We start from the raw sequence: 25,018 nt of genomic DNA, 5'->3' as shown, positions 1-25,018 counted from the left end.
TATCAACCAGAAACTTCAAAGACTTTTATATAGGTATGAAATTCGGTGTGGGTCATGGATTTTTAATTTCGTGGAATTGGAAGTTTAAAGTATTGAATTCAAGTTTTTGTTTTTGTTTTTAATAATTTAGAGCATTGGTTTGTGGAAAAAGTCTTTGATGGTAACTGTATATAATGATAGTATATATTAAACTTCTTGAACGTCAGTTCGATCCTAGCCTGCTCTAGTGTTGCTAGCTCTGCTTCTTTTAGATCTGTTATGGTCACTATGTAAAGCTTATTTGAATGTTTTGGTGCTGGACATTTATTATTTATTTATTTTATACATTTACTTTTTATTGTTTGTGAGGAAGTGATGATGGATCGTTCTGAGCAAATTAAGCTATATGTTGGATATTACTAGATTATGAGAATACAATTTGACACGTTAATATTTTTTTTAGTTACTTTATATATGTATATTAGGAATAGAAGGCGCAGTCATTCTTCGATTAGTCGAAGAGTGAACACATTGCCATTAAGGCGAGATGCATTAGATAATATCATTGGGGCGTGTGGAGATAGAAGTTGCATATGGGAGTTAAGAATGAGTTTGAATGCATTTACCAATTTGTGTGAATTGCTACAAGTTCGGTGTGGGTTGGAAGAAGATGGTCATGTTGGCATAGGTGAACAAATAGCTACTTTCTTAAACATATTAGCTCACCATACCAAAAATCGCAGCGTACAAGTTAGGTTCTATAGGTCTGGTGAAACTGTAAGTATGTATTTTTACAAGGTATTGTGTTCAATTTTGCATGTTCAAAGTATATTATTTGCAACGGCAGATCCTGTACCGGAAGATTGTGTAGATCCCAGATGGAAATGGTTTAAGGTAGTCTTGTATATAGCTCAATTTTTTACTGGTCAAGTTTATCTGGTGTGTAATAACTATTTTTTTTAACAGTTGATAGGGTTGTCTAGGAGCATGAGATAGAACTTACATAAATGTCACGGTCCCGAAGAATGAAAATCTAGATATCAGACAAGAAAATCTAGAATATCCACCAATGTCGTAGCAGTTTGCAATCGGAATATGAATTTCATCTATGTCCTTGGCGGTTGGGAATGATCGACATCTGATTCAAGGGTATTTAGGGATGCAATTACTCGACGTAATGGTTTGAAAATACCTGTTGGTATGTCTACATTAATCTTTTGATAAGAGCATTAACTATTTATTAAAGAATTACAATGTATATCTTATATTTTTTTTCTATCTTTCCGTTTTAGGGTTTTATTATTTAGTGAATACTAGCTATATCAATGGTAGAGGATTTTTATCTCCTTATAGAAGAATTTGCTATCATGTGAATGAGTGGATTCAAGGTCACCTCACCATACACCACAAAATCGTCTAGAGTTATTCAATAAGAAGCATTCTTCGGCTAGGAATGTGATTGAGCGATGCTTTGGATTGCTTAAGAAAAGATGGGCAATTCTACAAAGTTTGTCGTTCTACCTTATTAGGATTTAAAGTCACATTATTATCGCTAGTTGTTTGTTACAAAATTTTATTTCTATGAACATGGATGTTGATCCCGAAGAAGATGCAACTCTTTTACCAAAACACATATCCACAGGAGATGATACTATAGTTGATGAAACCGACATAGATGTTGTGAAAAGTAGCCATAAGTAGACTCAATGGCGTGAGGACCTAGCAACCGAAATGTGAGAAATATGGAGAGGAGATCATGGCACATAGAGTTTTTATCTTTGCTAGTTTTACTATGTATGCAATTGTCCTAGACTATTATTATATTTGAGTTCATTTGAGTTTTTTCTGTTGTGGCATATGTATTTGTCAACTCGGTTTGATGACTTGTATTCTAATTAAAGATACAACTAGATAAGGGTTTGTTTTAATTGTTTCAAAAGATGTTAAATGTCTATAATTTTATTGAAAATGTTGAAGTATGTTTGATATTGTGCTGGTAATTATTTATTTTAATAGTCCTACCCCACCCTATTATTATGCTAGTAATTTGATAAAAAATTCTGCTACAATTGTGCTAGTAAATCTGTTGTCATTATCATAGCAATTCTAGTGTAATCCTAAAAATAATTCTGCTATATGGTGCTCTTTTTCGTTATTGTGCATATATATTATCCAGCAGCAAATGACCTCCACACCACGCCAGTGGATTGAACAAGAAATTGAATAATTTGTGGTCCTCATGGAGGAATTGGTTGTTGAAGGCAAGAGGGCTGATGTCGATCAATTTAAATCAGGGGCATTTCAAAAGCTGGCAAACAAGATGAATGAGAAGTTTCTTGAATGTGGTCTTATTGTGAAGCACATTAGAAATAAACACAAGCGCCTAAAAGAAAAATATATGTATGTAGATGAGATGTTGGGTTGTAGTGACTTCGGATGGAATTCTCAAAAGATGTGTGTTGAAGTGGATAGTAAACAAGTATTGGAAGCTTGGGAAAAGGTGTGTTTTTTTGCACTTTTAATCATTGTTCGTACAAGTACTTTTTAATTTTCATATAAGTGTACGCATATGCATTTGTTAACGTATACTTTGTTATATGGTATAGGGTCACAATGTGACACTCTACACTCCAAACAAGCTATTTCTGTTGTTTGAACGTCTTGGGAACATTTTTGGCAAGGATAGAGCTACCGGTCATGAAGCATGCAGTGAAATAGATGATGAAGAAGATGTTACTCCGGACTCTACATTTGCTATAGCCATAGTTGGTGGCCTGGGTTTATATGGAGAGGATGTTGACATGGAGGATTTAGTAGCCGTTGAGAGCGAATTACCAAATACCTTTTTGACCTCTTTTGCTTCATCAGGTGAGAGAAATCAAGGATGTCAAACTGTAACTAATAAAAATCAACGATGCTACAATCCTATCAAACTTGGTTGAAACTTTTAAGGCTGCGGTTTATGATCAAGGAAAGCATGTGCAAGTACTAGCCAATGCATTGTCTGGGGTTAATGAGCAAGTGAATCTTGGCCGAATGTTGAATAGTCTTGGTTTCGACACAATAGAGATCGTGAAAATTGAAAAAAAATTATGTAGAATCTAGAATTGAAGGAAACCTTTTGGAGTTTGGACGAGGAAAATGCGGCATTCACACGAGATAATATGGACAACTTTTAGCTATTGTTGGTGTAGTTGGTCTTAGTTGTTAACTTATTAGGGTATATTGCTAAACTTACTACTGTTTTTTGATAAACTTATTAAACTTCTCAGTGTTATGTTGTTTTTTTGTTATGCTATACAAGTAAAGTGCACTTGCTACATTGCAACTCTTTTCTGTGTTGATTTTCTGTTATTATGCAACTAAGTTATCCATCAGGTGAATTTCAATTGTATTGTGCAATTTTGCACTTGAAATTGTGCATTCCTTCAAAATTCTATTGAATTTTGCATAATCTATGTTAATTTTCTACACTTAAGTACAATTAAATTTTAATTGTGCAGTGTAATTTTGCACAACAAAATTGTGCACTTCTGCAAAATTCGAATCAAATTTTGCTTTATAAAATAATGCACTTCATGTGTTGATTTCCTACATGATGTTTACAGCTTGAGTTTTTAATTTCCGTACTTACATTTTTGTGCAAAGCAAACAAAATATACTCTAGATACTATTAGCTAAAAACAAACAGCAAGCCAAAATAAATTTCAAAGAAACCACTTTCCATTCAATTTTCAATTCATACGATTTCATTACAAGTAAAGGATCTAACAAACAATTGTGTATTCCCTAAAACTATATCAATGGAACTCTTATGCTATTATTTGTCATGATTCATTGTATGAATACAATGCCAAATAACAAAAAAAAAATACAACTTTCAAAGTCTATGAATATCCCAAGAGCCATCACAAGATACTACCACTTCATCCTCTCTTCTTGGTATTGTAGATACCTGCCAAATGCAGAGAAGATGCTTCTTGGCATTGGCTTCTTCTTTGATGTTAATTCAACACATAGTGCTTTCCATTTATGAGCAATCACTACAACATTTTGGGACTATGGCCACGGTTTTTTTGGTCAAGGCGAAAAACCGTGACCATAGACCGTGACAAAAAAAAGCTATGGTCACGGTTTTCTAAAAAATGGTGGCCTAAAAGGGTCTATGGTCATGGTTTTGGGGGGTGACCTAAAGGGGTCTATGGTCACAGTTTTTTACAGTGACAAAAAAGGGTCTATGGTCACGGTTTTTACAAAAAGGGTGACCATACGGTACCTTTGGTCACGGTTTTGGGGGGTGACCTTAAATGGTCTATGGTCATGGTTTTGGGGGTGGCCTAAAAGGATCTATGGACACGATTTTAGGGGTGACCTAAAGGGGTCTATGGCCACGGTTTTTTATGGTGACCAAAAAGGGTCTATGGTCACGGTTTTTCAAAAAAGGGTGATCTAAAGGGGTCTATGGTCACGATTTTGGGGGGTGACCTAAAGTGGTCTATGGTCACGGTTTTGGTGGGTGGCCTAAAAGGGTCTATGATCGCGGTTTTAGGAGTGACCTAAAGGGGTCTATGGTCACAGTTTTTTACAGTGAGAAAAAAAGATCTATGGTCACGGTTTTTCGAAAGGGTGACCTAAAAGGGTCTATGGTCACGGTTTTGGAAAGTGACCTAAAGATATCTATGGCCACGGTTTTGGAAGGTGACCATAGATACTCTATAGTCACGGTTATTAGGGGTGGCCTAAGGTGGTCTATGGTCAAGGTTTTTTTTTTAAATACATTTTTTTATTTTTTAACTATCCCTATAAACGCCGTCACCCCCCCCCCCAAATCCCAAAATTCCCCCTCCCTCCCACCAAAATCCCCATTCCCTCCTAATTAATAACTTATAACAAAAAAAACCCTATCACTTCATCACATTCCCCATTCTCACCGTTTTCCTTCGAGCCAGCCCCCACCTTCGCTGAGCTCCTCCCAACCCCCTCCATCGTACGTTGTTTCCCTTTCTCCCAGCCCCTACCATTGTCGTTCACCTTCCTCCCAGCCCCTACTTCGTCACAGCCCCCAAGATCGACGAAGGCAGAAACCCTAGCGTCGCCGAGCTCCTCTATCGCATCTCACCACAAGCTTCTTGTCACTGCGAGCTTCCTGTCACCGCGAGGAAGAAGAGTAGGCATCACGCTCCTCCGCTATCCAGCCACCATCGAACTTCGAAGAGAGAGAGAAAGAGCATGAAGATGAGAGAGAGAAAGAGGGGTCAAAAGCTGAGCTGGTGTCTGTCACTGCCTCCACTGCCTTCACCGCCGCTGTTGAAGCTCTGCTGCAGCTGCTGTTGCCGTCTGACCTGCCGCCAGGGGAAGCCACTACCGTCGTTACCACCACAGCACAAGAGAATCCACCACAGTAAGGAAAGAAACGTGAGTTAATCTTTCTTTTCTCTTTCTCTCTTCTGTTGATTCCTTTTGCTATTTATTCAGTGACCCCAAATTACACATAGATGTTTTTATTATGACTTTATATATAGTTTCTAGTATTAAGCTCTGCCTTTGCCTCTGTGTACAAAAAGAAATAACAAAGAATATTGTGGACAAATTAAGGTGGGGACTAGTGAAAGCATGCACTCCTAAGTCCTAAGACCTTGAGTTGTTTCCATTGCCTATACTATAGTTGCTACTTGCTAGAGCGAGAGATTCAAGGTAGTAAATAATGATAAGAAAAAGAAGGCCAAGGCATAACACAGTTAATGATTTTTCAGAACAAAATTCTATTTACAACAAAAATCAGAACAACAAAGCCGGAAACATGTATAAGATAAGTTAGTTTTCTTCAACTAAATAATGATTTTTCATATGATTGCTAATTGAACCACAATTAATACACTTCTTACTAAAGTTCTTGAATCAATGTCACCATTTGAAGTGTTCTTACTATCCCTCTTATGCAGCATTGTTCAAATTCATCATTCATCCCTACAACTTCAACTACTACTCTATCTAATTCTAATTCCTATAAGAGATTAGGAGATTGGTTGTTGGTTTTATTGGTTAGTTAGTTAGTGATTATAGTTAGCCTCTGTAACCATATTCTGTAACCATATTCAACTACTAGTCATAAATCACACAAAAATACAATGAAGTATCTCTCCAAATAAAATAATTTGAAAAATGAATAAAAATGCATTCTCTGTTGCCTTTTTTCCATAGATAAAACAAAACCAATACAATTAAATATAACTATAGAGTTTAACAACAGTCAAAACAGAGGTCTGGAACCAAAATTACTTGCTTTTGCTTTCGATAGATTTTATATATAACTAATTATTGAGAATGATCGCATAAAAAAAGATAAAAGAATAGGAAATTGTTTTATCTTCACTTTGTATTAGAACTTTTAATTACAGCAAAGTAACTGATTTAAGCATACAAATATTGATCCTTCCTAAAACAATTGCTAGAAGCACATCCAAAGTATATCATTATTAAGCAAAACAGAAGCAACCTGTATTGTTCCTATAAGGATTAAAATCTAATAGCTGACCTAATCATGTTCTAATAGCTGACCTAATCAATAAGGATTAATACCTATTTATATTTAAAAATGAAAGCATATTAAAAGGAATGGATAAAAAATGAAAGCATATTAAAATGAAAGCATATCAAGTGTTTTCCCCATGAATAGAAGTGTAGCTTATCATACCCAGCAGGAATTCAACTTTCTAGAATACTAGACCACTAGCAAAAGGTGTCAAAGTCTCCCACCAAACTAAAATGATGAAAATTTAGTAATGGAAATCTTAACCTGGTCACAAATTATTTTTTGTACAAGCTGATGGAAAATTTGTTGGAATTTTGAGCTAATTAACTTTAGATTAAGAAATTAGTATATCTGAAAGAACTTGAGTTCATTAGTTCTACTTTCTATACAATATTTTCTCTGTTATTAGAAAAGACCATTATATTCCAAGTTCTGTGAAATGAATGCTAAAAGTTTAGTTATTATGCTTCTAAGATTAGAATAAAAATTGTTGCTCAGTGAAGAAATTTGCAGCTGTAAAGTTGCAATAGAGTGAATAATGCATGATGAGACAGATAATTAGAACAACAATTCTCCATTCAATTTATAGTTTAATGGTGATCTTAATATATAAGAACACACTTTTTACGCCTGAACCAAAATCAGACGAAATTTAGGTTAGAATGGTCTAATTTTTCATATTTTGTTAGGTGGAGGTTAATTAACGGTTTCTGTGAAATATGTGTGCTTGTTTGGGTAAAGAATAAGCTGAGTGTTAGGTTAAATGGAAAACCTTTTGTACTGATTCATGGTTTCATGAATTTGTTACTCTGGTTTATGTGGGATGGATTCAATGTTGCATTTTTTGAGTAATGTGATTTACATAATATAGCTTCAGTGATTACAATTTCTGATTTTCCTTCTGGCTGCAGAATGACTTTCCTTAGTAGAGCTAGAAATATACTAAGCCAAGTGACAAGTAGGAAGATCAGTTCGGATTTATGTGAAATCCCGTTTGTTTTCCGGTCTGTATGGTGCATGTCAAATGCTCCAAGTACGAAGCTGTTTATAGGAGGTGCGCGGTTGTAGGATTACCTGAGTTGCATCCATGAATTGGCATACTTTTTCACCTTTAGTTGATAATAACAATTATGTAATGAACATGGTGTGTTTATCCATTGCAGATGTTTCGTATTCCACTTATGAGCAAAGTTTAAGGGAGGTTTTTGGGAAATATGGTGATGTTGTTGATGGTAAATAGTTGGATTCTCTTATTGCTATTTTTTTTGTTGGTTTGGGATTAGTTTCAAGTTAGTGATTCAATGTTAATTGTTGTTTTATCTTGTGATTTTTGTAGCAAGGATAATTGTGGACTGTGATTCTGGCAGATCCAGAGGATTTGGGTTTATTACTAATATAACATCCTAACTTTTAGCACGTCATGATCGTACCAAAAGTAAGGCGTTACGGACCTGATTTCCTTTATTATCTACTTAATATTGAGCCTTTACATCGATATTGCGTTTCAGTTTATAAGAAAATACCAGAAAATTATTTTTAGTAATTAAAATCACACAATTATTAATAAAAATAAATGCTATACAAATGAATTTAATATAAAACTTGAAGACAATACCTATCCCTCTGGACAAAATAAAAGCTAAAGCAACAAGGACGAGGAAACTCTATAAAAACGATAGGTATCACAAGTAAATCTACTAATCGTCCGCAGCTTCATACTGAATCTTCGAACCTGTCACTGAAAGGGTGGAATATTTTGGGGTGAGAACAAACCACACGTTCTCAATAGGGAATGGGAATGCCGTAAAAGTAATGAAATAAAATACAAATAATTAACTTCACTAAAAAAAACTATATTTCTATCAAACCTTTTTAAAAATACTTTTGGTTTTACTTTAGCTAACTAATTACCTCTTTTGAAATCTCTAAACTCAAATCAAATTTTAAATATAAAACTAATCACGTTACCCATCTCTCAGCTACATAAACATTTTTCAACCACAACATCTCACCTCAATACATCCGAGAACTAACAACACAAGTAAGGGATTCAAATTAACATACAAACAAGTCAAACAGCACAATCACAGAGAAGTAATACAAGCAAACACAACCAAGTACAAATGTGCAAACAACATGATGCATGTCTATTCCTAATGCAGGCCATGAGCTCATGTATCGGTTGCCTATCCGCTCCCGACATTACCCGGGCACAAGTCTCAGATATGGCTTTCCAGATGCATACAGTGTGCTTATAAGTCGCACGGCTAGGCCGCATACAGTGTGACTTTAAGTCATACAGCTAGGCCGCATACAGTGTGACTTTCCAAATCAATAAGTGTACATCTAGAAAACAGTTCTCAATGTGTGGGCGTCCCCGCTTTACATTTGGCACTAAAGCCCAAACAATGTCACATCTTCTCTCCTATGGCAGACAATCTCTTTAATTAATACATTCTTTTGATCTTTGTTCTCTGCTTTCCTGTGGCAGAGATTCCTTTATAACCTTTTCCAAAAGACTAAAAGAATCATTTTTGATAAATCAATAAAACTCATTCCCACTATTTCAAATCGTTTCAAATACGGATTTATTTTCAATATCAAATTAACCCCAAATCAAGAAAAGAAAATTATTTTACATAGTATTCAATCAAACCGACTTTCTAACTCAATAATCAAAATTTTTAGCCACAATCAACCAATTTAGCATAATCTCATAAATTATAATTTTAAACAATTCCATCAAAATCAGAAAAACCAACATCAGTCACAGCCTCATTTCAACCAGTCGCGATTCAATTTCATCAATTAACTACTCACAATAACAAAACTAGTCACGAGACATTTATAAATTATTTGCACTTATTCACTAATAAACTTTAATGGCATTCATAAATTAAACGATTAATTTTAAAACAAAATTCCCTACCTCCGTACGAAATCAAAATCAATAAAAATTTCAGAAAAACCTTCTGACCGTGCTGCTGAAGAAAAAAACGTCAGGAGTTGTATGTGTCTCCTAGAATTCCAATTGGCCGAACTCAAGGAGAAGAAGAGCTACGTCACAGTCAACTTCTACCGGACAAAAGTGATGCCAACGTGTAGAAGAGGAGGATACAAACATTTTTATTGGATTAGATTTTTTTATTGGAGTTACGGATTAAAAGAAATTGAAGAGGAAAGAAATGCGAGGAGCTCACGATTTCACCATGCAATTCGGTTACTCTCTCTTCATTTTGAAATGCAAGTTCGGTGATTATTGAATGAATTAGAGAAAATGCTTAAATGAGTTGATGATGATTTGGCAAGGCAATGGTGGTTAGGTGTCATAATATTTATCAAAGGAAATGGATATGTGTGTGTGTGTGTGTGTGTGTGTCATTGTTATGTTAATGCATGCATAGTATATATAATAGGTGAGTTTTACTTAACCTCCTTTAAAACAACATGTAAATTACCTTCTATGACGTGGTATATTTTAATTGAATTTTAATTTTAGTTTGAGTTAATTTAATCCAATAAGAATTAACATCTTAACTAAAATAGAATCATTTTTTAATTAAGATGTTAACTCTATTCTTTAACCTATATTAATATTCCAATTGATCAAAATTTTAACGAATATTAACTAGCAAAAATTGATAATTATTGAGGGATTGATAGTGACGATAATCAATATGATTGAAACGACATGATGATGGAACAAAGTTAACCAAACTATGTTTATCATTTACTTAGAAACATAGATAATGGTTTTGGGAGAAGGAATGATTGTGAGTTGCAACCTTAACAATAATTGAATTATATTAAACTATTTTTGGTGTATAATGTAAATTAAAAATTAGTTATTAAATTAATTATATATTTGTGTAAATATATGTTAATTCTAAAATATGTATTAAAAATATATGAAATAATGCATGTAGTTTATATATAAAGATGTGCTGATATTTTGTGTATATGTATAATATTTTTTTGTTGCAATTTTGACATTAAAAAAGGCAATTATATCAATTATTATATATATAGTAGGGTTATTTTGAAATTAAGATGTTAACTCTATTCTATTTTAGTTAAGATATTAACTCTTATTAAGTTAAATTAACTCAAACTAAAATTAAATATTCAATTAAAATATGTCACGTCATAGAGAGTAATTTACATATTATTTTAAAGGGGATTGGGTAGAAGTCACCTACATAATATTACTAATCTTTCTTTTGCCTTTGTTCCCCCTGGCTTCGACCAAGTATTCTTTTTTTTCTTTCTTTCTTTTAAACGTTAATAATAATAATAATAATAATAATAATAATAATAATAATAATAATAATAATAATAATAATAATAATAATAATATTTATAAAGATCAATTTAAACTTTGTCTATTAAAATAATTTCTAATACATAATTTAAACTAATAAAATAAGTCATAATTAAATTAAACTTCCATAATCATAAAATTCTATTTAATTATTTTTGTTGAAAATATTTTTTTTAAATAACTAATTATTTAATTTTTAAAAATTCAGGATGTTATATCCCACCCATCTTATAAAAATTTTCGCCCTCGAAAATTGTTATATTAAAACAAGTTTAAACTCTAATTAAAGAAAATAAGGTCCTTGAAGAGAAGGACAGAAAAATGTAATAAAGATAATATTTGAAAGAGGACAGGTAGGCAATTAGATTTGCAGGCCAATGAAACTACACCGGAACGATAAGATTTAGTCAAAAAAATAATCAAATCACATTCTGGAAAAATTCAAGGCAAGGATTCCAATGAAAATAATAAAGGAAGAGGTGGCACCAAGTCACATAGCACGAGTAAAGAATATACGTCGAAACAAATCTGTAAAACGTAACTTCTAACGTCCCAAATCCCGTAATTCTGCATAACCTATTATTTCTATTTTGTCTATGATAATCCATTAGTGTTTTCGTATACACAAATCATCAGTATTAAGTTGGTCAGACCTAATACCATGATAGATGCAACAGTCGACTAACAGTATTAATAAATAGATAGTCATGCATCTGAAACTTAAACTCTTGTCATTAGGACAAGTCCTATTGCATGACAGACACTCAGAGTATGCAGTGAAGCATAGTCAGTCCATTTCCAAGGCTCTAACAGGGACGAACTACACTGATACTATAATGTAACACCCTAACTTTTAGCACGTCATGATCGTACCAAAAGTAAGGCGTTACGGACCTGATTTCCTGTATTATCTACTTAATATTGAGCCTTTACGTCGATATTGTGTAACACCCTAATATTCAAATCCTTATGCTCGAGTCATAAGTCAATGATATTACGGTGGTACGACTCTCAGGTGGATTTTTAATATATAAATATAGGTAATTTCGAAAAGAGTATTAATCGAGAAGCCTGAAAAGAGTAGAAATAAAATCGCAAAGACGTATCACTCACGTTTCGACAACAAAAGATAAACCGTGAAGCCGAAAACGATATACGGACAAGGCGTAGAGGAGATTAAGAGATAGATAACAGATAGATATATATAACATAAGTAAATAGCCACTAGTCGCGACCCGCGAAGTTTAGGCCGGCTAGGGTACAGTATGAAAGTAGATGACAATAGTATATCCTAATCTCTCCCAAAGGAAACATAAGAGCCTCTATAGGCAAGTTCTAAAAGAGTTCAATACATAATATAATCTTTTCAAAACATAGGTGGAGAGATTCTAATCAAACACAAAGTAGAGGAAATAAAGATCTTCGCCGTCTCTCAGACGACCCACAACTCACTTCTGAGCACCTGGACCTGTATCTGAAAAATAAGAGATATATACGGAATGAGAACCCCGGGCCCATGGGTTCCCAGTACGGTAAAAGTGCCAAATAAATACAATGCACTGCAATAAAAACTCACCAAGCATCCTAAACTCCTTTTCACCAAGTATCCAGCCTAGATTCTCACTAATCTATAAATAGGCATCTGTCGTAAGGGAATACTAAATCTAGATCACATCTCATATGACTCCAAACTCGCTGACTCTCCCACGAATCAGATTTCAGAATCATAAACAAAGCCATCATCAGTCGTGCTGTCTCAGCAATTCTATATCAATATATCATGCCCTCCCTGGAACTAGTGAAACCACATCACTGCGTCTACCCAGGGAGCTCAAATCATTTCAACTAATGATCACCATCATCATGCAATCGCATCATCAATTCATCTCATCAAGAACAACCCTCAACCTCTACCAACACCAACATGAGGGGCCTCTCAGTTGTACAAACACAAGCAATACAGGCAAGTAATACACAATTAGGGTACAAGTAGAACAACTAGCACATAATCAGGTAACTTAGCATATATAATGTAGAAATCCAAAACAAATAGGCAAACCCAAACAATTCAAACATATGCAAATGATGAATGCCTGCCCTATGGCTGATGATATCATCTGTCGGTTATCAAGCCAACCCGACATGTCCGGTAGCTAACCCGGGCACAGTCTCTCTGTTGCGTATTAATATCATTAGAGGGAATATGTGCCCTGTCACCATTAGAGGGTATCTGCGCCCTGTCGCCATTAGAGGGTATCTGCGCCCTGTCGCCATTAGAGGGTATCGGTGCCCTGTCACCCTTACAACCAGAGAGAAAACACAAGCATGCTTACATTCAACATTTTTCATCATTATTCATTTATCATAATCGTTAATTTATCATATATGCCTTTATACTCAGCCATAATCCATAATGGCTTTGCCGTAACTCGGCAATAACTCAGCCACCCGGCTCACAGTTCAATCCAGAACTAGCCAATTTATCAACATGGCTCCGCCGTATCCGGCAAGAACTCAGCCATCCGGCTCATGGTCCAATCAAGAACCAACCATTTATCAATAAATATAGCCCTTCGGCTCATGGCATACACGGTACTTCCACCGCCATCCTCCATATCTCATATAATCATATCTGATCATCCTTGATCATAACCTTTTCCCTTGCTTCACTCGCAAGTTACCACATCCCCTAGCTCCTTCCTCATTGCTAGGCATACCATAATGATTTGATACATAAGGGGTGAGATCGGAGGCTTAAAAGTATGAGGTTTGGCTTTAAAAACTCAAAAATCAACTTTGGCATGAAAACAGGGCCACGCGTACGCGCACTCCACGCGCACGCGTGGATGGCCAAAAACTCATCGACGCGCAAGCGTCATACGCGCGAACGCGCGGGTTGAAAAATATCCAAACGGCGCGCAAGCGTCAGCCACGCGTACGCGTGGGTGCTCTTGCGCCCAGACACAAAACTGGCACGACCCTGGCACAACTCTCTGGAAAATAGCTGGGCATTTGGTACAGCGCATCGACGCGCCCGCGCACACCACGCGCACGCGTGGATGGTCGTTCTGCTAAAAATTTTCTAAGTTAAAAGCTGCAGAATTTACAGATTCAACCCCCAATCTTCCGACGGACATAAGTCTCTCATTTTAAATCGTTTTTCACCCGTCCTTCGAACGGCATGGACATCCCGGATCCAATTTCATTTCTAAACAAATTTGGCAGAAAACAGAGATCCGTAGTCCAGGTTATGTCCCGTCAAAGTATGCCCCAAAACCATGTTTCCATACAAAACCACAAAGTTCCATTTTCAAAACAAGCCATTTTCAACTCTTTTCAAAATTAATCAAAACATGCCAATTTCAGCCTTTTCTTTGAAATCAATCAAAATATACCAAAATCAACATCAAGCCTCCTCAACTTGCACGTTGACACTTTCTCAAACTCAAACACATTTACATATCATATACTCTTTCTCATGCCAAATTTCAACAACACTATTTCCAATCAACCATCATTATACATAATCAATATCGTACTCACTATCACGTGGCTTTACCCACAAATCAACCTTAATCATTCCGCAAGCATATATCATGACAAACATATCTCTAATGCATCATCATACCATCAAGGCATTAATAATCATAATCACATATATGACCTTATTATATATCTCAACCAAATCCAAACATACCTCATCTATATAATTGCACCCAAATTTACCAAATCCCACACCTCAATTCCTCAAACCTTATTATTCAATAACCAACCCAATCATTCATATATTCATTATCTGAAATTCATCCAATCACTTGTGTCATCATACAATGCACACATCAACTTACCTTTCTCACCTTTTTTCGGCCTCCGGCTATTGTTTAAAAGAAAGCTAATAACCGGAGGCATGATTATTTTTTATATTTTATATAATTATTTTTTATATAATTATTTTTATTGTGGCATGTAATTGGATGTATTTGTAAATTAAATTCTTTTAAACATTAGCCTGAAAAGAAAATGTGCAAGTTTCATTGAACCTTGAAAAGGGATCGAGATGGGGGGAGGGGCGGCGGGGGCACCCGATTTATTCTACAAGGAAGCTCAGCACCTTGGCTATGTTGCTCGCTCTACCTTCAAGGTTCTCGAAACTTCTGTTTCTTCTTCTTCTTCTAACTAACTAACTAACTTTGAGTTAACAGCTAGTACAGATACAGAAGCAGCACAAGCTCATCAAGGCTGGCTCATCCGTACTGGACCTCGGCTGTGCTCCGGGTGCTTGGCTTCAAGTTGCTTGCCAGAGCCTCGGTCCTCCCAATCATGGCGGTTCCGTTCTCGGCATCGATCTCAAGGTAACCCAAACCTCCATCTCTCTCTTCCACGGAAACACAGCTGATATTGTTGAAATGTATGTTACACTTTTTGAAGTCAAAGAGAGAAACTTGGATTGGAGAATACGCCAAATAATTATTGTGCTTTCCTTTGCATTCAGGTTTTTCAGTCGACTTGGAATGGTTCCAGTAATTGCATTAGTTGGTTTTGAACTATTTAACAGAGGGTTCCTTGTGGTACATATAACACCAGCCCCACTTACTGCATTATTAATAGTGAAATTCACGATTATTTTCTCATCACTAATATGGTTTAGTATACTATTCTTAATCTAAATCTTTTGTGTTAGGTTGGGAGCTGCATCGAAATTGGAATTCCCATGCTAATACTGTTTATAGCCTTGTCTCAGGTACAATTTAAAAGTAGACACTAATGGATTAGAATTCTCGTGTCTATCTTTCTCAAGGCATATTAATTTTGGCATGTTTCTTAGTATTATTGTATAATTAGGTAGCTGTTATTGTATAGGACAAGGGAATAACAAGACAAATCCCATCCAAAACTAAAAGAAGCACTCATGATCACGTAGGTCTAGTCGATATATAACTGCAGCTATATACATCTTTTACATGAATTAAACCATCATTCATGCAGAATATATATATAATCATCACCATTAACACTTTTCAGTTTTTCGTACTCCCTACTTGGCACGCTAATAATGTCTTTCTCTAATTTTAATGATTTACTTTGGGCTTCAAATAATTGAGTTTATATATGATTTACTTTCAGTTTTTCCTACTCCCTACTTCCTTGCTGTGGACATATGGAGTTTATATATGATTTTTTTTTTCTTGAGAAATGCTGCTATAGTTACATCATTTTGTTTAGGATGCCATCTAATTAATATGTTTCCTTTTTCTGTTCATTATTTTTGTTTAGGATGCCATCTAATTTAAAGTAGGGTCAGGATGCTCACAACACTGGGATTCATGTTGGCACCTTGAAATGAGAGCAGGGAGTGGATGAAGAAAACTGTCTCAGCATCAATGGCAGTGAAACTAATGCTACCGTTTCTAGAGCACTCACATAGAACTATGCATAAGCTTAAGTCTTTCTACTTTGGACAACTTTCACCCACTACAAATTTAGCATATTAAATTGACTGTAAGTTCGTTCTTTCTTTTTTTCTTTTGGCCTTGAACCATCAATTCCATCAAACTATCAAATTTGTTATTGATTAGAATTTAGAATAGAAGCTTCTCTATTCAATTAAGTTACTCAACTTCCCTTGAAATTTGATTATGCAGGGTCCATGCCTAAGCAAAGTGCTATTAGAACACGTATAGTTGTAATGGCTGGCCAAGAAGGCCCTACAATTACAAGAACAAAAAGAAAAAGTGCTACTCAACATGGTCAGTTTCTTAAACAAAAGAAGGAAGATTAAATTTACTGATGCATTGGTATGGCAACGCATGATCATCTGCAGGTGGTTCGACATTGCTTGATCTTCTGCAGGCTCTAGAAGATTATTTTCCGGTTCTTTTGGGGTTAGTCAATGATGGTAAGTCTTATATTTGTTCTTTATTATGTAATATGTGCTTTTTTTTTGCCTTTCTGTAAGATAAATATTCTAATATTTGCTTTATGATGAAGGAAGCCATTTACAATATAAAGTATAATTTGTTTGGGTGAATCAAGAGGATGATGCTGAGGTAACTCCAACCATTTTTCATAATATGTCTAATGGTTGGTATGAAGTGTTGTCAGTTTTACATTTGATGGCAATGCTATTACTATTACAGGCTAATTTTTTACTGCTTCCAAGATCATCCACTGATGGTTATCAGCTTAAGGTATCTGAAGGTAAGTAATTTGGAATTTTAATACAAATCCATTGTACGAAATAGCCAAAATCCATTGTAATAAATTGGTTTAGACCTCAAATTAGACTCTTTGCTCTTGAGATAATTGTTGTATATACTGTAATACTTTATTTATAAGAATGTTCTGTCTTCGCAGTTGCACTGATCTTTAGTATATATTGTGTTGATTGTGAAAGTAAAATAGTCGTTACTTGTAACAGAAAGCAGACGAGCTTCTGTTGATATCTTCTTAAAGGCTGCTGGATATCTGGATTGTGCTGTCAAACATGTTCTTCCCCAGTTGCCGGCCGAACTCAGGTTAGTACATATATATGTCATTTATGCAATAACTGGAATGAAGCATTTTCTTTCCCTGTATATGACCTATATAGTTTTCTATATTATTTGATGTTTATTACATGTGTTCTGATTATAGGAGGAATTTACCAGTAGACTTAATTAGCAGAAGGAACGCTTCGAGCACTCTCTCTACAGGCATTAGAATATTGGCCAAGTGTAATTTGTGACATTCATGTAACATTGAGATGGTCATCTTATTTTTTTTGGGTATTTTTTTATTAAGACAATGAGATATTGGCCAATGATGTTGAAAAATAACATCCAATTTTATAGGTATCATGTAATGAATATTATGTTTATTTATGTGATTTTTGGCTTTCTTTTTTCAATTTACAGTGTTTGATGGAGTAAATTTAGAAAACAAATCTAAAGTATTCATTTTGCAATGGAAAAATCTAAAAAAAATTCTATTTTATCTTTCTGACGGATTTACAGATGGATTTTCTGTCTGTAATCAGAACGAGATGATTTTCCAAAGTTCAAATTACATATGGAAAATCTGTCGGAAAATCCGTCTGTAATTACAGACGAAAAATCCGTCTGAAATTTTGTCTGTAATTACAGACGAAAAATCTGTCGGAAAATCCGTCTGTAATTACAGACGGAAAATCCGTCGGAAAGTTCGTTGCCTTTGGGAAATGGATAGAAAATTTACAGAGGGAAAATCCGTCGGTAACTGCTAAAAATCCGTCTGTAATTTTCAGACGGAAAAAAAATCCGTCGGTAAATAATTTTCGACGGAGCTTTTACAGAGGGACAAAATCCGTCGGTAATTTCGTCGGTAACCAAAAATCCGTCTGTAATAAAGACTAAATCCGTCTGTAAATCTGTCTGTATTAATCCATTTTCTAGTTGTGGGACTATCCTGCTGTCATCAGCGTCAACCCTGGTCAGCATCGCCACAGCATCCATTAGCGACCAATCGCATGGCTTCCGGAAATCAACTTAGCACCGCCACTACTGCTGCATGTCACCGTCGACACTCCATTGAAGACACATCAACTTCTCCGAGGTACCACCCGACGGCACCTCCTGTTGCTCTGCCTCCACACACGTAGCGGTGGACATCTCCCTTCCTCGTTGAGGCACCACCATCCCACTTCTTATGTTCTTCGTTATCAACCCTAGCCAATGTGCCGCACCCAGCATCGCCTCCAAAACGCGTTGCGCAAAGTCTTCCTCCTCTATCGGAATCGCTGCGATAACAGGTTAGTAGTAATTCATGATTTTAGTAAATAGAGGTTGTTGATCTATTTTGGGTGCATGTTACAAGGTTTGGCATTCATACAAGATGATTTTTTTAATTTGTGGATGCTAATTTTAAGTAATATTAGCGGGATTGATATATGAGTTGAACTTAATTTTTGTATGATATTGGTCAATCATGCTTTGCTGGAGAGCTATTGTATGCGTTGGTAATCATAGTGGATAAGAGAATCCAGAACTATGGGATTAAAATAGGATTATTAGTTCATTTTTGTTTATCTTTTCGGATTTAAATTGGGTTTGAATGTGGTCAACGTATAATTGGGTTTAGAAAATAGCTAGTTGTTATCCCTATAAATAAGGAGTGATGTTTCAAAGTGTAGGGTAATAAATAGTAGTTGTAATTCCATTAACTGACTGTTATTTCGGATGCATCTTTCGATCAAAGTTAAATTTCATGCACTGTTCCATGGTTCACCTTATATGTATAGTTGTCACTGACTGTTTTTTTTTTGTTACGTTAGGTGTTTATTGATGTAAATATATATGATTAATAGATGTGCTATCGAATCACTCTATGTGTTGTTATTCTTGGACCTTTGATTTTGTTAATTAAGAAAAAATCGGTAGTTGAATGTTGTAATTTTTTTTGCTAAGTTGGTTTTTGGTTTATAGATTAGCAATTAATAGATGCAATGGTTTAAATTTTCCAAAAATGAGTGTGTCTTTTGATCAAAATTACGTTTCATGCATCGTTCCATTATTCAAATTATATGGATCATTATCACTAACTGAGTTTTTTTTTTGTTTCGTTAATTGTTGTTTGATGTCCATTTCATTAATAGAGGTTGCTCTTGAACTACTTTATGTGTTGTTATTCTTATACCTCTGATTTAATTGATCTAGAAAAACCAGCAGTTGAATGTTGGAGTTTTTTTCCTGAATTGATTTTTGGTTCATAATCTAGCGATTAATAGGTTCAATGGTTTAAATTCTCTTAAAAATCGGTGTGTCTTTTGATCAAAGTTACTCTTCATGCACCGTGCCATGTTTCAAATTATTTGTATGGTTATCAAAAATTGAATTTATTTAAGAACATGCAGTGTTCTTTGATGCTCATTTGATTAATAGAAGTTGCTATTGAATTACTTTATGTCTTCTGAGTCTTGTACGTGTGACTTAGTTGTTCTAGAAAAACCAAAAGGTGAATTTTGGATTTTTTTTGCTGAATTGATTTTTTGGTTTATAATTTAGCGATTAACAGATGCAATGGTTTGAATTCTCTAAAAATGGGTATGTCTTCTGATCAAAGTTAATTTTTATGCACCGTTCCATGGTTGAAATTATACGTATGGTTATCACTAACTGAATTTATTTGGTTTTGTTCAGTGTTCTTTGATGTCCATTTGATTAAGAGATTGTTGTTGAATTACTTTATTTTTTTCTATTCTTGTACCTCTGACTTAATTGAGTTAGAAAAAAAAAACAAAAGTTGATACTTGGAATTAATTTTTTTCTAAATTGGTCTTGGTTTATGATTTAGTGATTTAGAGCTGCAATGGTCTAAATTATCGCAAAAATTTTTTCTCTCCTCTTACTGTGCGTTCGGTTGAATTTTGAGTAATGAATTACGTGTTTTATTCAAACTAGATGTGTGATGTTGTATTTTGAGCGGTAACATGTGTTTTATTTGGTATTAATTAGACGCTTGTATTGGATTGCATTTTTCAGTTATATTTATCTGAATTTCCAACCAGCGTTGAAAACTCCCTAACTTTTGATCTGTTACCGGAAATCACCTTGCAGACATGGAAAAATCAGTACTACATCTTTTACAATTTTATTCTTGTCTTTTAATTTGTCACTTTGTTTGCTTTTTATGGTCGTTTCGTTCGTATGCTGATAGAAATTATTGAAGACAAGGAGTTCGTCATGTTACATTGCGAATATATTGATGAAATAATATCTTATATTATGTTATTCTTAGGGTTTTTTGTATATTATATTAGATTTATTTATGTATTTTTTGAAAAATCATATGTAGATAATATGAATCAATTGAATTAATATAAAATAATTTGTTGTTTTTAAAATTGAATGTGATAATTACAAATAGTTAGATTCTGTTTATAATTTTTATATGTAGATAAAACTTAATGTTATTTTGTGCCAAATTTAATAACCATTAATTTTAAATATATTTAAAATTAGATTATATTTACCATAGAATTTATGCTAACATAACATGTTCTTGGTAATATTTTTTTATTAATCCAACTTAACAAATTTTGAATAATTAATTCTAGCAATAAATTCTAACAATTATTTAATTTAATATAAAAGATATTATTCTAATAGTAATATAAATTATTTCTAATTATATTATATGTAATATTTTAATGTGATTATTAAAAAAAATAGAATTATTATTTTTATTGTTCATCAGTTACAATTTTTTTTATATGAAACTGATTTATTACATATTTTTATTGTTACATATTTGATACTTTTGTAATAATGATTTTCTTTTTTTAAATATTTTTTTTACGTTCAATTAAAATTATAAAATATTAATTAAATTATTATTATTATTAAATTTTTGATAATTCAAATTACTTGAATTAAGTAAACCAACTGTATAATTGTTCATTCAACTATGCTATGTGTATAAAAAAACCAGTTACCAAATTAGTCATTCATATAAAATACATACATGTTAGAATATAAAATATATATTAAAAATAAATTTAATAATATATGTATGTATTTATATATAAATATATGATAACTAATTATTTGTGTACACATAGTATTTTTGTTTTTCATTTTACTTTTATCATGATGATTTACTTTGAGTCTTACTTAAATTTTATGTTTTTATTGATCGTTGTTAATATATTTTTTGATGTATTTAACTATTATTCATTTACATTGTAAATTTATGTAACATCTATTATTTATAAAATTTGAACAAAAAATATAATTCTTTTTTGTTAGGTGTGGCAAAACTTTTCAAGACACAAAAATCATCATAGGGACTGCTCGGAATAGATTTTTAAAGATGGAATTTTTTTTTTTGCAGAGGCAGAGATGGAGATAAATTTTTCCAAAGATAACTGTAAACCTGAGTGGAGATCACCGTCATCCTTGAATTATTAGGTGAATTTATTCAATTATCTTTAAAATTTTATGACGTGTGTTATTTAAATTTTTTTTTTGAACATGATATTAAACTTTACTTAATTTATAAGTTTGGACAAGATGTATTTATAAGTTGTTTCAATATTTTTATAATATTTTAATATTTTTTAAAAAATTCATTAGAATTTCTACAAAAATTATCAAAAAGAAATAGAGAATAGGGTTTTGTGAGAAACAAAAAAAAATAAAAATAAGGGTAATATTTTCCTATGGTGGAAATTGAGGACGAGGATGTAAAACCCGGTTAATTAACGACTAATTAACTCATAAATTATAATTTTATCTAGAAAATTAAAAATGTGATTTTTATGGCTTAATATGATAGAGGAAATTAAAACGAGAATTTTGATACCAATTTTAAGGAAATCGGCCCAAGATTAGACCAAACGAACCAAACTGGGCCAACCGGACCCATATTGGGCCCTTGGTCTAACCAAACTCAACCTAAAACCCTAAAAACAACACACTCTCTCCTCTCTAAACCCTCAAATACGCTGAAATTGGGGAGGAATGGGGAAAGAACACTCTTCCAAAGTTCTAACTCTCACTTGATCTTCAAACTACCATAACTTTTGATCTGGAGCTCCGATTGCCGCATCGTTTGTGGCCACGTGTTCACCGCGATGAGCTCTACAAAACCCACTACTTTGTTCTTGAGGTAAGCCACGATTTTAGTTCAGTTTCCTCAGCCCTTAAATTCGAATTTTTGGATAAAAAGTGTTGAGATTTTGAGCTCTTTGATGTTATAGGATCCAACTAGCTTGAAGGAGAGGCTTAATCTTGTCTCTTTGATCCTTGGGTGTGGTAAGATTCTCAACCCTAGTAGAATTTGTTGGTTTATGATGTTTGGGTATTGAGTTGTTGTGTTTGGATGTGATAATTGTGGCTTAGGTAGTGTGTATGTGAATATTGAAGCTTGATTGAGGTCTTAGAGAGTTTGGAATAAACTTTTGGGTGCTAAAAATCTGTTCTTGGAGGTGTTGAAGCCTTGAGAGCTTGTGAAAAAGTGATTTGGAGGTATTCCAGGTTAAGTGGGAAAGCGACTAAGGTATGGTCTCGGTTTCCTATATCTAAAATATAATGTGGTGTGAAAACTTAGGCTAGAGGCCCTAAGATAGGATTTGAATGGTTGATGTTGTTGAATGGTTGAGATAAATTGTGTGGTTATGTGTGTGATTAATGAATATTGTTGTTTTGATGGTATGATGCATGAGAGATATGCATGTTTGGATATATGCTTAATGATTGGTTGAGGTTGAATTGTGGGTAAAACCATGTTGATGGTGAGGATGATATTGATTGTATGTATTGATGGTTAATTGGAAATGGTATGGTTGGAAATTGGGATGAGGAAATATATATAATATGATATTGTGTTTAAAATTGAGTTATTTGATTGGGATTAGTTAAAATGGTGGATTGGTGGTTTGTGAATTTGATAAAAATGTTGACATATGAGTTGAGGAGGCTTGAGGTTGATTTTTTGTATGTTTTGGTTGGTTTTGAAAAGGATTGAAGTTGGTTTGTTTTGAAAATGGAACCTTGGGGTTTTATATGAAAATATGGTTTTTGGGCTTACTTTGACGGAGTATATCTTGGTCTCCGGATCCCCGATTTGTGTCAAACTTGTTTAGAAATGAAATTGATCCGAGATGTTTATGCTGTTCGAAGAATGAATAGAAAATGACTTGAAACGAAAAAGTTATGCCCGTCGGAAGATTGGGGTTTGAAACTGGAATTCTACAGTTTTTTAACTTAGAAAAACTTTTGGCAGATCGTACTCCCACGCGTACACGTGGCCGATGTGCACGCGTCACTTTCAAATTTTCACTCCCTCACGCGTGCACCTGGCCGACGCGTACGCGTCGATGTACTGATTTAAGTGCCCAGCCAAAGTTCCCGAGAGTTGTGCGGGTTTTGTGCGAAGAACACAAAACGCACCCACGCGTACGCGTAGCTGACGCGCAGGCGTCGCTTTACTTTTCTCTCATCCACGCGTACGCATGGGCGATGCGTATGCGTCACTATAACTTTTCTGCTTTCCATGCGTGCACATGGGCGACGCGCACGCGTGACCCCATTTTCACCCCAAAGTTGATTTTTGAGTTTTCAAAGCCAAATTTCAGACTCCTAAGCCTCCGATTTCACTCCTTATGTCTTAAATCTTTGTGATATGCCTAGCAATGGGAAGGAGCTAGGAAATGTGGTAACTTGTGGATGAAGTAAGGGGAGAATTAATGATGAATGATGATCAAATATAATTGTATGAGATATGGAGGATGATGGTGGAAGTACTTTATATGCCATGAGCCGAAGGGCTGTAATTATTAATAATTGGTTGGTTATGGATTGTATTATAAGCCGGATGGCTGAGTTATTGCCGGATTATGGCTGAGCTATTATTGAGTTATGGCTGAGTATGATTGCATATATGCTTATTGAATGAAATGTGAATGTTGCACTTCCACTATTTGAGATACGAGTTTCCCTGGGTGAAAGCAATGGCTTGCCACCACGTGTTCCAGGTGGAGACTCGATACTCTGCTGACCCTATATCATAAGTGTGGCCGGACACTATGAAAGTTCTGGATGAGCTCGCCCCCGTGGATAAACACCAGTGTGGGTGTTGTGAATATGTATTGGTGATTATGATTGAGTATAACTCGATTTGGGGATGCATGACAGAGGGACAGTCCAATGGTTAGTTACCAGGACTTGTTGGGTTGGCTTTATAGCCGACAGATGAGACTCATCAGCCACTAGAACAGGCATACATCATATGCATTATATGTGAACTGTTTGGAATGTCTAATTGACTGCATAATACTTGCTAATTGTGTAAATGATGTATCTGCTTCCTATATGTGCATTTCCTTATTGATATAATTGTGTTTGCGATATCAATTTACTGAAGGCGGTTGGGAGATCTGCAGGATTTAGAAAGGGGAGTGTTAGTTAGACTGAAGATCTTTAGTCAGTTGCCATTTATGGTTTAGTCTGTTTATAAGCTTTGATTATCTGTTGGAAGTTCTAGGATTGCCTTCGGCTTTCCCAGGACATTACATGTTAGATATGTGGGTACTATTACCATACTGAGAACCTCCGGTTCTCACCCATGCGGATTTGTGATTTTCAGATGCAGGTCGTGAGGCTTCTCGCTGAGGCAGGCTGAAGACTTCTGGATTAGCGAAGATCCTTAGTTCTCGAGACTTTATTTTGGTT

The 25,018-nt window shown here is 34.5% G+C and overlaps 1 protein-coding gene across 7 annotated transcripts; it reads left to right on the top strand.

Moving 5' to 3' along the window:
• The first annotated feature begins 14,807 nt into the window (after positions 1–14,807).
• LOC112776765 (uncharacterized) lies at positions 14,808–17,718 on the top strand. Of its 7 annotated transcripts, XR_011877711.1 has the most exons (10): positions 14,902–15,184; positions 15,325–15,400; positions 15,514–15,573; positions 16,107–16,331; positions 16,475–16,579; positions 16,654–16,728; positions 16,825–16,879; positions 16,970–17,030; positions 17,251–17,347; positions 17,466–17,718. XR_011877711.1 is itself a non-coding variant. In XM_072227869.1 (9 exons), exons 7-9 carry the CDS (start codon positions 16,904–16,906, stop codon positions 17,554–17,556), a joined length of 315 nt encoding a protein of 104 aa, XP_072083970.1. In that variant the 5' UTR covers positions 14,808–15,184; positions 15,325–15,400; positions 15,514–15,573; positions 16,107–16,331; positions 16,475–16,579; positions 16,654–16,728; positions 16,821–16,903; the 3' UTR covers positions 17,557–17,718. The 7 variants fall into 7 exon arrangements, 4 of the variants coding, with proteins under 4 accessions (XP_072083970.1, XP_072083971.1, XP_072083972.1 ...); XM_072227869.1 differs by having other exon boundaries at positions 14,808–15,184; positions 16,821–17,030; XM_072227870.1 differs by having other exon boundaries at positions 14,809–15,184; positions 16,129–16,331; positions 16,821–17,030.
• Positions 17,719–25,018: the final 7,300 nt, after the last annotated feature.

Source organism: Arachis hypogaea, chromosome 19 (assembly GCF_003086295.3).
Source record: "Arachis hypogaea cultivar Tifrunner chromosome 19, arahy.Tifrunner.gnm2.J5K5, whole genome shotgun sequence".
Taxonomy (NCBI): domain Eukaryota; kingdom Viridiplantae; phylum Streptophyta; class Magnoliopsida; order Fabales; family Fabaceae; genus Arachis; species Arachis hypogaea.
Note: the sequence above shows the minus strand (reverse complement) of the source record. Positions and strands in the feature narration are given on the sequence as shown.